Here is an 18,158-nt window from a genome sequence, read left to right as displayed (position 1 = left end):
TGTATTTTGTTGTATAGTGTACAGAATGCCCCTCAGCATTGTACAGTAGAGAAATGATTTTCTTCAATAAGGATGTGCAGTTGAAGTCGGAAGTTTACATACACCTTAGCCAAATACATTTAAACGCAGTTTTTCACAATTCCTGACATTTAATCCTAGTAAAAATCCCCTGTCTTAGCTCAGTTAGGATCACCACTATATTTTAAGAATGTGAAATGTCAGAATAATAGTAGAGAGAGTGATTTATTTCAGTTTTGATTTCTTTCATCACATTCCTAGTGGGTCAGAAGATTACATATACTCAATTAGTATTTGGTAGCATTGCCTTTAAATTGTTTAACTTGGGTCAAATGTTTTTGGGTAGCCTTCCACAAGCTTCACACAATTAGTTGGGTGAATTTTGGTCCGCTGGTGTAACTGAGTCAGGTTTGTAGGTCTCCTTGCTGACACACGCTTTTTCAGTTCTGCCCACATATTTTCTATGGGATTGAGGTCAGGGCTTTGTGACGGCCACTCCAATATCTTGACTTTGTTGTCCTTAAGCCATTTTGCCACAACTTTGGAAGTATGCTTGGGGTAATTGTCCATTTGGAAGACCCATTTGCAACCAAGCTTTAACTTCCTGACTGATGTCTTGAGATGTTGCTTCAATATATCCACATCATTTTCCTGCCTCATGAAGCCATCTATTTTGTGAAGTTCACCAGTCCCTCCTGCAGCAAAGCACCACCACAACATGATGCTGCCACCCCCGTGCTTCACGGTTGGGATGGTGTTCTTCGGCTTGCAAGCCTCCCCCTTTGTCCTACAAACATATCGATGGTCATTATAGCAAAACAGTTCTATTGTTGTTTCATCAGACCAGAGGACATTTCTCCAATAAGTACGATGTTTGTCCCCATGTGCAGTTGCAAACCGTAGTCTGGCTTTTTTTATGGCGGTTTTAGAGCAGTGACCTCTACCTTGCTGAGCAGCCTTTCAGGTTATGTCCATATAGGACTCATTTTACTGTGGATATAGATACTTTTGTACCTGTTTCCTCCAGCATCTTCACAAGGTCCTTTGCTGTTGTTCTGGGATTGATTTGCACTTTTCGCACCAAAGTACGTTCATCTCTAGGAGACAGAACGCGTCTCCTTCCTGAGCGGTATGATGGCTGCGTGGTCCCATGGTGTTTATACTTGCGCAACTATTGTTTGTACAGACGAACGTGGTACCTTCAGGTGTTTGGAAATTGCTCCCAAGGATGAACCAGACTTTTGAACCAGTCTACAATTTTTTCTGCAGTCTTGGTTGATTTCTTTTGATTTTCCCAAGATGTCAAGCAAATAGGCACTGAGTTTGAAGGTAGGAGTTGAAATACATCCACAGGTACACCTCCAATTGACTCAAATGATGTCAATTAGCCTATCAGAAGCTTCTAAAGCCATGACATAATTTTCTGGAATTTTCCAAGCTGTTTAAAGGCACAGTCAACTTAGTGTTTGTAAACTTCTGACCCGCTGGAATACAGTGAATTATAAGTTAAATAATTGTCTGTCCTCGGTTGCAACACTCACTACTGAGTTCCAAACTGCCTCTGGAAGCAACGTCAGCACAAGAACTGTTTGTCGGGAACATCATGAATTGGGTTCCCATGGTCGAGCAGCTGCACACAAGCCTAAGATCACCATGCGCAATGCCAAGAGAGCATGCAATGTTGACTGGAGTGGTGTAAAGCTCACCACCATTGGACTCTGGAGCAGTGGAAATGCGTTCTCTGGAGTGATGAATTATGCTTCACCTTCTGGCAGTCTGACAGACAAATCTGGGTGCTTCTACACCTACATTGCTTGCTGTTTGGGGTTTTAGGCTGGGTTTCTGTACAGCACTTTGAGATATCAGCTCATGTAAGAAGGGCTATATAAATAAATTTGATTTTATTTAGGAGAACGCTACCTGCCCCAATGCATAGTGCAAACGGTAAAGTTTGGTGGTGGAGGAATTTTGGTCTGGGGCTTTTTATCATGGTTTGGGCTATGGTCCTTAGTTCCAGTGAAGGGAAACCTTAATGCTTCGGCATTTAATGACATTCTAGATGATTCTGTGCTTCCAACTTTGTGACAATTGTGGAAGCCCCTTTCCTGTTTCAGCATAACAATTCCCCCGTGCACAAAGCGAGGTCCATGCAGAAATTGTTCGTAGAAATTGGTGTGGAAGAACTTCACTGGCATGCATAGAGCCCTGACCTGAACCCCATCGGAACACCTTTGGGATGTATTTGAAATCAGACTGCGAGCCAGGCCTAATCGCCCAATATATCAGTGCCCGACCTCACTAATGCTCTTGTGGCTGAATGTCCCCTCAGAAATGTTCCAACATCTAGTGGAAAGCCTTTCCCAGAAGAGTGGAGTCTGTTATGGCAGCAAAGGGGGGACCAACTCCATATTTTAAATGTTTACATTTTTTAATCAAACCATTTTTTAACTAGGCATGTCAGTTTAGAACAAATTCAACATTTTCAACGCCCATGATTTTGGAATGAGATGTTCGAAGTCAACATACTTTTGATCATGTAATGTATCACAGTAAGGGCCTCCCAGATGTTGACATATTTATATGGTAATAGGGACCCCTACTGGTTAGGAAAATACTGAATCATGAGATAGGTCACTGTCAGTACATTTGACAGAGCATTCTTATTTACAAGGAGGAAGTAAAGCAAAGACAGAGATGAATTTGTACCAGTGATGATTACACATTCAGAGATCCAGGCATAATTACATGAGAAAACATTCAGCTCCTCAACTTAGTCATCAAAAAGTGCCATTGTCACCGAGGGGGAGGCGGCAGACAGTATCAAGAGCCATCCAGCAAGGATTTCGGCTAAGAATACAAACGGAAAGGATTTTGAATTAAATGCAATTTGTATGTAGTTGGAGGGGTGGACTTTAATTCCCTTTCTGTTACCACTGGTGTTTCTGTAGACAAGGTTCCACAATCATTGTCTAATGTCTACATTATTTCTTTATCCTTCACTAATCATTTACTTTTTTTTGTATCAATCCGTCCTTTTTCTTTGGTACTTTCTTATGAAGGGAGTGAAAAGAGGCACTGAAAATGTCCTCCGCAAACACCTGTTCAAAAAAGGTCCTACTCCTTTCAACAGGCTGCAGAATTAGAATTACAGCCTGAGCTTTGTTTCAGCTTCAACACAGTTGGAAGTCCTTGTAGTGCAGCACTGCAACACAAGACACGATACTGTCCAGGTTTTGAGTCCTCTCTCTTACAAACTTGAATAGCCTAGCCTGGGTCTATTCTAGTTCCAGCCTTTAAAATACACGTCTGCTACAAACCGTCAGCTCTCAGCCCTAGCCTGTGAAGTCTGCACGCACGCAGCCAGCCAACCCCCCAATACAAACACAACAGAACACAGTCTGGTGGTGAGCTGCTCTGACTAACAAACAAACACAGCAGTTCACTGACCTTCTGCACTAATTAGATGCTTCCAGCCTATATTCTCTAATCATGTTTTCCTCTGCACCCAGGTGAGAGGAGGAAATAGCAGCACTAGAGTGCTTTCCACCGATTATCTTGTTTTTAGGAGTATTCTATATATTCCATGTCAGAGGTCTGAAACTCCCTGCCCTCGTGCCACATTAGGCCTATTTGTGGCCAACAGGCCTGGAATTTGAGTTTATGCTGTATCCATGTTATGGTGGTATTTAGGCTTTATTAAATTCTCTAATTACAATTTATACAATCACTGAGGACATTGTGGTAAAAATACAGTTAGTCGGAAATTCACAGACACACAATCTCTTGTTAACAAACTATAGTTTTGGCAAATCGGTTAGGACATCTGATTTGTACCTGACACGAGTCAGTTATCCAACAATTGTTTACAGACAGATTATTTCACTTGTAATTCACTGTATCACAATTCCAGTGGGTCAGAAGTTTACATACACTAAGTTGACTATGCCTTTAAACAGCTTGAAAAATTCCATAAAATGATGTCATGGCTTTAGAAGCTTCCGATAGGCTAATTGACATCATTTGAGTCAATTGGAGGTGTACCTGTGGATGTATTTCAAGGTCTACTTTCAAACTCAGTGCCTACCAAATACTAATTGAGTGTATGTAAACTTCTGACCCACTGGGAATGTGATGAAAGAAATAAAAGCTGAAATAAATCATTCTCTCTACTATTATTCTGACATTTCACATTCTTTAAATAAAGTGTTGATCTTAACTGACCTAAGACGTTTTACTAGGATTAAATGTCAGGAATTGTGAAAAATTGCGTTTAAATGTATATGGCTCAGGTGTATGTAAACTTCTGACTTCAACTGTGTGTGGTAAAATATAATACTTGTTCTCAAATGTTAATTGCTCAGTGGTCTCATATTATACAATAAAAGAGATGCTTAACACTCAATCACACACACACACACACAGTCAACCCCAAACACTCGCAACATATACACCCAGACGCACATTGCAAGTGGATAGATATGAGAGAAAACATTTTTACACATTCACGTAAAATGACACCGTGACCTGAAATATTTACATATGTATTTTAATCCCCCAGTGATACAACATTATATATAAATAATGTATCGGACAACTGATGATTCCTCCAAATCTATCTATGACCTGAAATGTTTCATCTCCCTCTGCATGAGTTGTGTCAAGATTGCCAAAGATATCTCCAAGTTACCTCAGACAACATCATGTTTTGTGTGTGTATTTGTTCATTTTATAAACCAGAATCATGATAGTGTATAATCACTCCTGTTTGACATCTGAGTGCCTTGAAGAATGTTTGGTTACACTTAATACCTGTGTGTATCTACATACCCCGGGGATACGGTATGCCGCCCAAGCCTTTTAAATACTAGCAGTGCACTTGCTGATTCTAACGAGCAGTGGCACGGTGTACAACTGTCCTCTGGATAACAGCTGTGGCTGAGGACATGCCAGCCACTTCAGTTTGACACACTGGATTGGGTTTCATGTTGGTGTTAAGAGTTAGTTACAGTATATGTTTTTCTATGTGCAACTTTGGTCTCAAGAATCGTGTTCTCTTCTCCATAAATATTGTACGGCAGCTGTTTGAGAAAGAAAACGAGGATATTACCGAAGTGACGCACGCCTACAGGAGAAAAGGAGAATGTACAAAAACATGTTTGTGTAAATACCTTTTCTGATGTAGGCTTAGGAAAACGTGTGTCCGTGCAACTAAGTCCTCCAGATATGCTAACGTACACAACGAGCAAAAGAGACATGTTTATTTAACGATGTTGACTAAATGTTGTGCCTCCTTGCCTACTGCTTCCCTGCCTGTGCAGTGCTTGTGGTCTGTCTAGGCACTGAGTGCACAGAGACCCTATCAATTAGAGTCAGTACTAATGCAGAGCGTGTTTCCAAGCTAGCAGCATCTGCTCCTCTCCACCAAGACGACCTCCTTCTCCTCACTGAAGTTGGGAACAGCTGGGTGGTTTAGTAGTGGGGGAAATGGAACCTCCCGATGCATAATTGCGGCTCAGAATAGGGGAAACTATGGAGAAAAAGGCCCATAATGAACATCTGATGCAATTCGCCACAAACCAACAGCCCACTCCTGCGTATTATACAGTTTCCCAAATTACAATAATTTGATGCAATCGCAGCCATTTTCAGATTTTAATCCTCAATTGAATCATCAATGAATCAATTGGTGGTTCTCTATACAATTGTTAAATGGGATCATTTCTCTGCATTTACATTTGACAGATCTCTCTTCGATAATAGTAGCCTTTTCTCTTAGACATCTGCTGTTGTTGTGTTTTCTGCTGTTGTTGTTTTCATTTGCATTCTGTTCATATCTGACCATTTATCGTTAGCCAATGGGACGGATGCCTCTGGCTGCACCTTTGTTGGACCGGGCTGATCTGTTACACCATCAAATGGGACACACGGTTTACTCTAGTTCAAACATCTCACCGTGAAATTTACAGCCTGAATACATCTCCCAAACTCCTACTTTGCTTGAAGAATACTCTCTCTACAGGTTAGGCTCTGGAAGTTTATTGGTTGAAATTGGGATACATTTCACGTCAGCTATCTCCACTGCAAATTGTTTGAAAATCTCTTCCCAGCATGCAGTTCTGCCCTCATTGGGATTAGGAAAGGACTCAGCCACGGTTCCTGGCGAGCACAGATAGGGAAGGTGGTGAATTAAATTAAGAAAGATGCAGGTCTGTATAGTTTACCTGAGTCTTGTGCTTCCTCTCTTCCATTAGCCCTCTGCAGCCCATAAGCCCTCTCTCTCTCCAGAGTAACCTAACCCTAACCCTCTCTCCCTCCGGATGATAAGAGGGGTTGATGGCATGGCCTCACTACTCCCTAGTACTCCGCCTCAAATTAGACTGCAGGGACAAACAAAGTAGTTCTTCCTTTTTAGATTTCCCCACGGCTCTTTTATACAGAGTAGAGATGAAATCTTAGACACAGGCATTCCTTTCATAAGTTTGAACTCCTAAATGATTCAAGTGTCTTTTGTTTTCTCTTTCAGCTCCAGTCAACCCTCACTTGAGTAAGTATCAGTCCTATGAAATGGACTCCCTAACCCATGGCAGTTTGATATTTAATAAGACAAGCCAACCATAATGTTTTAATTAGCAATGGCCAGAGATGAATAAAAGGTAGGGTTTTTATGTTACACACCATTTCTTTATGGTATACACAGTTTATTCATATGAATTATCCATCGCAATACACAGGTCCTTAATAATGTCAAAAATTAAATATTTCCTATTAATACCGTGTTCATAATACCATATGAGCACATTTCATAATCGTCAATAAGATGTTTGAAATTACATAGTCTATCTCAGTAGTATCTAAGCTATAAGACTCCTGAACAGCTAATCAAAGGGCTACCAAGACCCCTATTTTACACTGCTACTACTCTCTGTTTATTGTCTATGCATAGTCACCTTAACTCTACCTACATGTACATATTACCTCAATTACCTCGACTAACCGGTGCCCCCGCACATTGACTCTGTACCGGTATCCCCTGTATATAGCCTCCACATTGACTCTGTACCGGTATCCTCTGTATATAGCCTCCACATTGACTCTGTACCGGTATCCCCTGTATATAGCCTCCACATTGACTCTGTACCGGTATCCTCTGTATATAGCCTCCACATTGACTCTGTACCGGTATCCCCTGTATATAGCCTCCACATTGCCTCTGTACCGGTATCCCCTGTATATAGCCTCCACATTGACTCTGTACCGGTATCCCCTGTATATAGCCTCCACATTGACTCTGTCCGGTATCCTCTGTATATAGCCTCCACATTGACTCTGTATCCCCTGTATATAGTATGACTCCCTGTATATAGCCTCCACATTGACTCTTGCTCTCTGACTCTGTACCGGTATCCCCTGTATATAGCCTCCACATTGACTCTGTACCGGTACCCTCTGTATATAGCCTCCACATTGCCTCTGTACCGGTATCCTCTGTATATAGCCTCCACATTGACTCTGTACCGGTATCCCCTGTATATAGCCTCCACATTGACTCTGTACCGGTACCCCCTGTATATAGCCTCCACATTGACTCTGTACTACCCCCTGTATATAGCCTCCACATTGACTCTGTACCGGTACCCCCTGTATATAGCCTCCACATTGACTCTGTACCGGTATCCTCTGTATATTGCCTCCACATTGACTCTGTACCGGTATCCACTGTATATAGCCTCCACATTGTCTCTGTACCGGTATCCCCTGTATATAGCCTCCACATTGATCCCCTGTATATAGACCTCCACTGTATATTGACTCTGTACCGGTATCCCCTGTATATAGCCTCCACATTGACTCTGTACCGGTACCCCCTGTATATAGCCTCCACATTGCCTCTGTACCGGTATCCCCTGTATATAGCCTCCACATTGACTCTGTACCGGTACCCCCTGTATATAGCCTCCACATTGACTCTGTACCGGTATCCCCTGTATTTAACCTCTCTATTGTTATTTTACTGCTTCTGTTTCATTATTTGTTACTTTTATTTTAATTTTTTTTAACTTATCTATTTTGTACGTAACACTTTTTTTTCCTTAACTTCTTAAAGTGTTTTTGGTTACGAGCTTGTAGGTAAGCATTTCACTGTATGGTCTACCTGTTGTATTCGGCTGATGTGACAAATCAACATTTGATTTGGACTGGCTGATGCTAGCATCGTTTAAATTAAAATACATTTGTAACAAACTAAATCTTACTCAACTAATAACTATACCTACCCGTCTTAATCCAAAAGACCCCCAAAACATCTACATTAATAGGCCTTGTCTTAACAAATACACCTCACAAATATATATCTAGTGGGTTATTTGCAAATTAGTGACTCCCGTATAATTCTAAAGAAAAACTATAAACACTTCTCATATCGAGCCTTTATCCATGACCTTTATTACTCAGAGCTTTTATACATAAACTGCATAATGGACCCAGTTTTAGCATTCTCTTTCTTTTCATAAATGTTTTACCTTCATGGCTGATAAATATGTCCCCGTTAAAGCGACTTAGGGTAAAAAATCTAACTAATCCTTGGTTCTCCTGCGATTTGAAAATCCTTTTCCTGCAAAAGAATCAAGCATGGGCCTTGGCGAGGAAAACTGGTGAAACAGCTGATTGGCTGCTTTTCATGTAATTGAGAAATAAATGGACCGGAAGAATGAAAAAGGCAACATCTAGGTGTTTTCTTGTTGCTATGACAGGCTGCTGGTGATCCCGCTAAATTCTGGAAAACTGTTAACTCACTTAGACCAGGAAACTCCTCGACTTCCCTGTTGAAACAAATTACATCGGAATCTGGGATCATCAGTGACCGAACTGAAATTTGTGATGTTTTCAATAAGCACTTTATTTCTGCTGGTTTTCTTTTTGAGAGAAAAAATGACCAACATGATCCTGACCGGTCTATTGTTTCAGCCCCTCGGGGTCTCAATCTGGATCCATATTTACTCAAGTGTGCGGCACCTATCATTGCTGGTGTAGTGACGCATATCTTTAATCAAACATTAGTGGTAGGAAAGATCCCTAATGCTTGAAAAACAGCTTTTGTTTTACCACTCCTCAAGTGAGGTGATGGTAGTGAATTGGATAATTATCGGCCCATCTCTAAGCTCTCCTGTTTGGCTAAAATTCTAGAGTCATTGGTGAATAGGCAACTACAATCTTTTTTTAACTGTAAACAATACTCTTTCTAGAAATCAATCTGGCTTCAGACCTAAACACAGTACCACTACGGCCACTGTACGTGTTGTAAATTATATTACTAATGCCCTAGATAATAGAAAGTACTGTGCCGCCTTGTTCATAGATTTGTCTAAAGCTTTTGACACTGTAGACTATGCAATACCTTTTGGTAAGCTGTCGTTAATAGGACTAAGGATAGAAGTCAGGCTGTTAGAGTTGACGGTATCCAGTCGGAGCCATTGGAGTTGGTTAAAGGGGTCCCACAAGGTTCTATACTTGGTCCATTACTGTTCACTCTCTACATAAACAATATCGGTGATGAGATAAGAAAGTGTAAAATTCATTCATATGCTGATGACACTGTCATGTACTCTATCGACTCAACGGCTGACCAAGCATTATCACAATTGGAGACAGATTTTAAGATATTACAAGGGTCTTTTATACAGCTTAAACTTGTTTTAAATTAAAAGAAAACACATTTTATAATTTTTAATAGGTTCAAAAAGTTGGTTGAAAATACACTTGCACTTACGAGCTTAGATGGCTCTCGAATTAATCAGGTCTCTGCATATAAATACTTAGGGATATGGTTGGCTGATAAACTGTCTTTTAAAATGCATGTTGACGAACTTCGTAAACGGCTAAAAATCAAGCTAGGCTTCCTCTATAGAAACAGGACATGTTTGTCTTCTACAAAGAAGACAAATTGTGCAAGCTACTTTTATGTCTGTTATAGATTATGTGGATATTATTTACATGCTACGGCATCAACACTTAAATCGCTGGATGCTACTTATCATTGCGCACTCAGATTTATTACAGGTGCTAGCTACAGAACTCACCACTGTGTTTTATATCAAAATGTGGGTTGGACTTCGCTGTCCATGAGACGAGAACAACATGCTCTCGTGTTTGTCTATAAAGCACTTCTGAATAAACTACCTTCTGATTTATCAACACTCATCAACATTATAATTATAATTTCTAAAACCTGGTCTCAAACATGGATTACACTTGAGGCCCATGCGATTTCCACAGAGTTGGGTATGGCTGCCTTTTCCTGTTATGCTCCTTGCCTATGGAATAGCCTGCAGACTAAACTTAAACTTGAGACTCTTGTCCCCCTGTCGCCCATTAAACATTTATTGGAGAATGTTTATTTTTCTATTGCTTGTAACTGTTTCGGGTAATGCAAGTTCTTGTGCTGTTAGGGGAATAACCTGTTTGGGGAATAACCTGTTTGGGGAATAACCTGTTAGTAGAACAACCTGTTAGGGGAATAACCTGTTAGTGGAATAACCTGTTAGTAGAATAACCTGTTAGGGGAATAACCTGTTAGTAGAATAACCTGTTAGTAGAATAACCTGTTAGGGGAATAACCTGTCAGGGGAATAAACTGTTAGGGGAATAACCTGTCAGGGGAATAAACTGTTAGGGGAATAACCTGTCAGGGGAATAAACTGTTAGGGGAATAACCTGTTAGGGGAATAACCTGTCAGGGAAATAAACTGTTAGGGGAATAACCTGTCAGGGGAATAAACTGTCAGGGGAATAAACTGTTAGGGGAATAACCTGTTAGGGGAATAACCTGTCAGGGGAATAAACTGTTAGGGGAATAACCTGTTAGTAGAATAACCTGTTTGGGGAATAACCTGTTAGGGGAATAACCTGTTAGGGGAATAACCTGTTAGTAGAATAACCTGTTAGAGGAATAACCTGTTAGTAGAATAACCTGTTAGTAGAATAACCTGTTAGTAGAATAACCTGTTTGGGGAATAACCTGTTAGGGGAATAACCTGTGTCTAAATGTAATCTGCTGGTATTTTTTGTGTTATCTGTGATGGTTTAGTGTAGTTTCTTAATCATTGTACCTGAACTGTATGTGTAAACATGTAAATGCAGGGCCCAGCTGTAAAAGAGACCTTGGTCTCAGTCTGTTCTTTGTTGAAATAAAGGTAGAATAATAATTTAATTCTTATGTCTTCTCTGTGTGTCCTCCCCATCAGGAGAGTTCCAGTGCAGCTTTGAGGACGAGGCCGTGTGTATGTTCACCCAGGACAAGAGGGATGACTTTGACTGGACCCGACACAGTGCCGCCACCAGAGACACCAAGTATACACCCAACACAGGGCCCAGCAGTGACCGAGTGGGCTCCAAGCAAGGTTAGCACACACACCAATGTACCTTTACATGCATGCACACTCTCACCAACACAACACAACACTGTGCTCTCTATCTTTCAACCAATTTCTCCATTCTGTTCTGCTCTCAAGTAGTTGTAGAGCACTGCACAGGTCTGAATTTTAAGCCCAAGCCCTACCCATGCCCGCGACGCAACGTTCAGGCCCTACCCTACACAGGCCTGATTGCTTGGGCCAAATTTAAGGCCCTGACCTGCCCAAAACCCCAAATCAGAATTAACTTCCTCCATTAGTAAATCCATTAGCTGCTCCTCTCGGTCTGTCACTCACTCCCTGTGTGCAGCTCACTCTACATGCGCTCTGCTCATGGTGGCTCTGAGTCTGTGAGTGTCCATAGCAACGGCTCCACATAGGCTGCTCTTGTCAATGAAGAGACATGAGAGAGCTGTTAGCTACTTTTAGTCACTAAACTCAGGCAAAACTGAAGGAACATTATTATTTTATGTTAAATAATCTCTCCTGTCTTATATTTGATGAGTTTGAAGCACTTTTGACACCATTTTATAATTAGTCAGATATGACTGTACTGCAGCAGCAGAGCACATGCTAAATGTTTGTGACCAATTTAGTGATACCTCAGCCCTTCTCCTTCCCTAGTTACTGATGAGAAAACAGGCCCTACCTGTTTTAGTGATACCTCAGCCCTTCTCCTTCCCTAGTTACTGATGAGAAAACAGGCCCTTCTCCTTCCCTAGTTACTGATGAGAAAACAGGCCCTACCTGTTTTAGTGATACCTCAGCCCTTCTCCTTCCCTAGTTACTGATGAGAAAACAGGCCCTTCTCCTTCCCTAGTTACTGATGAGGAAACAGGCCCTTCTCCTTCCCTAGTTACTGATGAGAAAACAGGCCCTTCTCCTTCCCTAGTTACTGATGAGAAAACAGGCCCTTCTCCTTCCCTAGTTACTGATGAGGAAACAGGCCCTTCTCCTTCCCTAGTTACTGATCAGAAAACAGGCCCTACCTGTTTTAGTGATACCTCAGCCCTTCTCCTTCCCTAGTTACTGATGAGAAAACAGGCCCTTCTCCTTCCCTAGTTACTGATGAGAAAACAGGCCCTACCTGTTTTAGTGATACCTCAGCCCTTCTCCTTCCCTAGTTACTGATGAGAAAACAGGCCCTTCTCCTTCCCTAGTTACTGATGAGGAAACAGGCCCTTCTCCTTCCCTAGTTACTGATGAGAAAACAGGCCCTTCTCCTTCCCTAGTTACTGATGAGAAAACAGGCCCTTCTCCTTCCCTAGTTACTGATGAGGAAACAGGCCCTTCTCCTTCCCTAGTTACTGATGAGAAAACAGGCCCTTCTCCTTCCCTAGTTACTGATGAGGAAACAGGCCCTTCTCCTTCCCTAGTTACTGATCAGAAAACAGGCCCTACCTGTTTTAGTGATACGTCAGCCCTTCTCCTTCCCTAGTTACTGATGAGGAAACAGGCCCCACCTGTTTTAGTGATACCTCAGCCCTTCTCCTTCCCTAGTTACTGATGAGAAAACAGGCCCTTCTCCTTCCCTAGTTACTGATGAGAAAACAGGCCCTTCTCCTTCCCTAGTTACTGATGAGAAAACAGGCCCTTCTCCTTCTCTAGTTACTGATGAGAAAACAGGCCCTTCTCCTTCCCTAGTTACTGATGAGGAAACAGGCCCTTCTCCTTCCCTAGTTACTGATGAGGAAACAGGCCCTTCTCCTTCCCTAGTTACTGATGAGGAAACAGGCCCTTCTCCTTCCCTAGTTACTGATGAGAAAACATTTCTCCTTCCCTAGTTACTGATGAGAAACAGGCCCTTCTCCTTCCCTAGTTACTGATGAGGAAACAGGCCCTTCTCCTTCCCTAGTTACTGATGAGGAAACAGGCCCTTCTCCTTCCCTAGTTACTGATGAGGAAACAGGCCCTACCTGTTTTAGTGATACCTCAGCCCTTCTCCTTCCCTATTTACTGATGAGGAAACAGGCCCTTCTCCTTCCCTAGTTACTGATGAGAAAACAGGCCCTTCTCCTTCCCTAGTTACTGATGAGAAAACAGGCCCTTCTCCTTCCCTAGTTACTGATGAGGAAACAGGCCCCACCTGTTTTAGTGATACCTCAGCCCTTCTCCTTCCCTAGTTACTGATGAGAAAACAGGCCCTTCTCCTTCCCTAGTTACTGATGAGAAAACAGGCCCTACCTGTTTTAGTGATACCTCAGCCCTTCTCCTTCCCTAGTTACTGATGAGAAAACAGGCCCCACCTGTTTTAGTGATACCTCAGCCCTTCTCCTTCCCTAGTTACTGATGAGGAAACAGGCCCTACCTGTTTTAGTGATACCTCAGCCCTTCTCCTTCCCTAGTTACTGATGAGGAAACAGGCCCTTCTCCTTCCCTAGTTACTGATGAGAAAACAGGCCCCACCTGTTTTAGTGATACCTCAGCCCTTCTCCTTCCCTAGTTACTGATGAGAAAACAGGCCCTTCTCCTTCCCTAGTTACTGATGAGGAAACAGGCCCTTCTCCTTCCCTAGTTACTGATGAGGAAACAGGCCCTACCTGTTTTAGTGATACCTCAGCCCTTCTCCTTCCCTAGTTACTGATGAGGAAACAGGCCCCACCTGTTTTAGTGATACCTCAGCCCTTCTCCTTCCCTAGTTACTGATGAGGAAACAGGCCCTACCTGTTTTAGTGATACCTCAGCCCTTCTCCTTCCCTAGTTACTGATGAGGAAACAGGCCCCACCTGTTTTAGTGATACCTCAGCCCTTCTCCTTCCCTAGTTACTGATGAGGAAACAGGCCCTACCTGTTTTAGTGATACCTCAGCCCTTCTCCTTCCCTAGTTACTGATGAGGAAACAGGCCCCACCTGTTTTAGTGATACCTCAGCCCTTCTCCTTCCCTAGTTACTGATGAGAAAACAGGCCCTTCTCCTTCCCTAGTTACTGATGAGAAAACAGGCCCTTCTCCTTCCCTAGTTACTGATGAGGAAACAGGCCCTACCTGTTTTAGTGATACCTCAGCCCTTCTCCTTCCCTAGTTACTGATGAGGAAACAGGCCCCACCTGTTTTAGTGATACCTCAGCCCTTCTCCTTCCCTAGTTACTGATGAGGAAACAGGCCCCACCTGTTTTAGTGATACCTCAGCCCTTCTCCTTCCCTAGTTACTGATGAGAAAACAGGCCCTTCTCCTTCCCTAGTTACTGATGAGAAAACAGGCCCTTCTCCTTCCCTAGTTACTGATGAGGAAACAGGCCCTACCTGTTTTAGTGATACCTCAGCCCTTCTCCTTCCCTAGTTACTGATGAGGAAACAGGCCCCACCTGTTTTAGTGATACCTCAGCCCTTCTCCTTCCCTAGTTACTGATGAGAAAACAGGCCCTTCTCCTTCCCTAGTTACTGATGAGAAAACAGGCCCTTCTCCTTCCCTAGTTACTGATGAGAAAACAGGCCCTTCTCCTTCTCTAGTTACTGATGAGAAAACAGGCCCTTCTCCTTCCCTAGTTACTGATGAGGAAACAGGCCCTTCTCCTTCCCTAGTTACTGATGAGGAAACAGGCCCTTCTCCTTCCCTAGTTACTGATGAGGAAACAGGCCCTTCTCCTTCCCTAGTTACTGATGAGAAAACAGGCCCTTCTCCTTCCCTAGTTACTGATGAGAAAACAGGCCCTTCTCCTTCCCTAGTTACTGATGAGGAAACAGGCCCTTCTCCTTCCCTAGTTACTGATGAGGAAACAGGCCCTTCTCCTTCCCTAGTTACTGATGAGGAAACAGGCCCTACCTGTTTTAGTGATACCTCAGCCCTTCTCCTTCCCTATTTACTGATGAGGAAACAGGCCCTTCTCCTTCCCTAGTTACTGATGAGAAAACAGGCCCTTCTCCTTCCCTAGTTACTGATGAGAAAACAGGCCCTTCTCCTTCCCTAGTTACTGATGAGGAAACAGGCCCCACCTGTTTTAGTGATACCTCAGCCCTTCTCCTTCCCTAGTTACTGATGAGAAAACAGGCCCTTCTCCTTCCCTAGTTACTGATGAGAAAACAGGCCCTACCTGTTTTAGTGATACCTCAGCCCTTCTCCTTCCCTAGTTACTGATGAGAAAACAGGCCCCACCTGTTTTAGTGATACCTCAGCCCTTCTCCTTCCCTGGTTACTGATGAGGAAACAGGCCCTACCTGTTTTAGTGATACCTCAGCCCTTCTCCTTCCCTAGTTACTGATGAGGAAACAGGCCCTTCTCCTTCCCTAGTTACTGATGAGAAAACAGGCCCCACCTGTTTTAGTGATACCTCAGCCCTTCTCCTTCCCTAGTTACTGATGAGAAAACAGGCCCTTCTCCTTCCCTAGTTACTGATGAGGAAACAGGCCCTTCTCCTTCCCTAGTTACTGATGAGGAAACAGGCCCTACCTGTTTTAGTGATACCTCAGCCCTTCTCCTTCCCTAGTTACTGATGAGGAAACAGGCCCCACCTGTTTTAGTGATACCTCAGCCCTTCTCCTTCCCTAGTTACTGATGAGGAAACAGGCCCTACCTGTTTTAGTGATACCTCAGCCCTTCTCCTTCCCTAGTTACTGATGAGGAAACAGGCCCCACCTGTTTTAGTGATACCTCAGCCCTTCTCCTTCCCTAGTTACTGATGAGGAAACAGGCCCTACCTGTTTTAGTGATACCTCAGCCCTTCTCCTTCCCTAGTTACTGATGAGGAAACAGGCCCCACCTGTTTTAGTGATACCTCAGCCCTTCTCCTTCCCTAGTTACTGATGAGAAAACAGGCCCTTCTCCTTCCCTAGTTACTGATGAGAAAACAGGCCCTTCTCCTTCCCTAGTTACTGATGAGGAAACAGGCCCTACCTGTTTTAGTGATACCTCAGCCCTTCTCCTTCCCTAGTTACTGATGAGGAAACAGGCCCCACCTGTTTTAGTGATACCTCAGCCCTTCTCCTTCCCTAGTTACTGATGAGGAAACAGGCCCCACCTGTTTTAGTGATACCTCAGCCCTTCTCCTTCCCTAGTTACTGATGAGAAAACAGGCCCTTCTCCTTCCCTAGTTACTGATGAGGCAGGCCCTTCTCCTTCCCTAGTTACTGATGAGAAAACAGGCCCTTCTCCTTCCCTAGTTACTGATGAGAAAACAGGCCCTTCTCCTTCCCTAGTTACTGATGAGAAAACAGGCCCTACCTGTTTTAGTGATACCTCAGCCCTTCTCCTTCCCTAGTTACTGATGAGGAAACAGGCCCTTCTCCTTCCCTAGTTATTGATGAGAAAACAGGCCCTTCTCCTTCCCTAGTTATTGATGAGAAAACAGGCCCTTCTCCTTCCCTAGTTACTGATGAGGAAACAGGCCGTACCTGTTTTAGTGATACCTCAGCCCTTCTCCTTCCCTAGTTACTGATGAGGAAACAGGCCCTACCTGTTTTAGTGATACCTCAGCCCTTCTCCTTCCCTAGTTATTGATGAGAAAACAGGCCCTTCTCCTTCCCTAGTTATTGATGAGAAAACAGGCCCTTCTCCTTCCCTAGTTACTGATGAGAAAACAGGCCCTTCTCCTTCCCTAGTTATGATGAGAAAACAGGCCCTTCTCCTTCCCTAGTTATTGATGAAAAAACAGGCCCCACCTGTACACTAGTTATTGATGAGAAAACAGGCCTTACTCACATCATGGTCAATTTAGTTGACATGTAGTTGACATTGATCATGGTGGTGTACAATGATGAGATGATGATGAGGTCCAACTATAGTAAATAGTAATGTCGCTAAATCAAGTCGCTGATTATTTTCATAACGTTGGTACTTTCTCAACTCTGGTCGCCAAATCTATAGTTGTCAAATTAATGAATTTCTACTCGTGTCTCCTTCCATTGAAAATGGCTGATTTCTAGTTGTTAGGTCACAATTAGAATTGTTTGTTAGTGACAGCCTGACAGAAAAACATAGAATAATTTTTTGTTTGACACTGAAATGACAACCTCAGTCTGTAGCTTTAGCCAGGCCAGTATACCTGGGTGTTTATGTGGAAAACATTTCAAGGTCATTTATGCAACTGTATTGATGAATGGAAACCATGTTTTAAACTTTGTTTGAAATGTACTTCCTATTCTCTCCATGTTACCTACAGTACTGATAACCATGCATACAATGGGATGTGAGACATGGGATGCATTCCCAAAAAGAATCAATAGATCTCTTTCTTAATACAGTATTTTCACAAAGCAACACAGAAGTCAACATAAGGAGTACAATACAATGCGTTCTGAAATTCTGAGAAGGCCACTTCTGGGAAGTGTCAAATCAAATCAAATCAAATTTTATTTGTCACATACACATGGTTAGCAGATGTTAAATGCGAGTGTAGCGAAATGCTTGTGCTTCTAGTTCCGACAATGCAGTGATAACCAACAAGTAATCTAACTAACAATTCCAAAACTACTGTCTTATACACAGTGTAAGGGGATAAGGAACATGTACATAAGGATATATGAATGAGTGATGGTACAGAGCAGCATAGCCAGTAGATGGTATTACAGTATATACATATGAGATGAGTGTGTAGACAAAGTAAACAAAGTGGCATAGTTAAAGTGGCTAGTGATACATGTGTTACATAAGGATGCAGTCGATGATGTAGAGTACAGTATATACATATGCATATGAGATGAATAATGTAGGGTAAGTAACATTATATAAGGTAGCATTGTTTAAAGTGGCTAGTGATATATTTACATAATTCCCATCAATTCCCATTATTAAAATGGC

At 42.6% G+C, this 18,158-nt stretch overlaps 1 protein-coding gene across 2 annotated transcripts in view; it reads left to right on the top strand.

Annotated features, from left to right (window-relative positions):
* mdga2a (MAM domain containing glycosylphosphatidylinositol anchor 2a) overlaps positions 1-18,158 on the top strand; it is a 240,057-nt gene that overhangs the window by 208,929 nt on the left and 12,970 nt on the right. Inside the window, exons 12-13 of one of the 2 annotated variants that reach the window (XM_052485830.1) lie at positions 6,542-6,562; positions 11,259-11,414. In XM_052485830.1, the coding sequence (XP_052341790.1) occupies positions 6,542-6,562; positions 11,259-11,414 (177 nt within the window). The remainder of the gene's footprint in view (positions 1-6,541; positions 6,563-11,258; positions 11,415-18,158) is intronic. The other variant, XM_052485831.1, reaches the window with a different exon arrangement.

The sequence above is a fragment of the Oncorhynchus keta genome, chromosome 29 (genome assembly GCF_023373465.1).
Source record: "Oncorhynchus keta strain PuntledgeMale-10-30-2019 chromosome 29, Oket_V2, whole genome shotgun sequence".
Taxonomy (NCBI): Eukaryota; Metazoa; Chordata; class Actinopteri; order Salmoniformes; family Salmonidae; genus Oncorhynchus; species Oncorhynchus keta.
The sequence above is the reverse complement of the archived record's forward strand: the minus strand, read 5'-3'. Positions and strand labels throughout refer to the sequence as shown.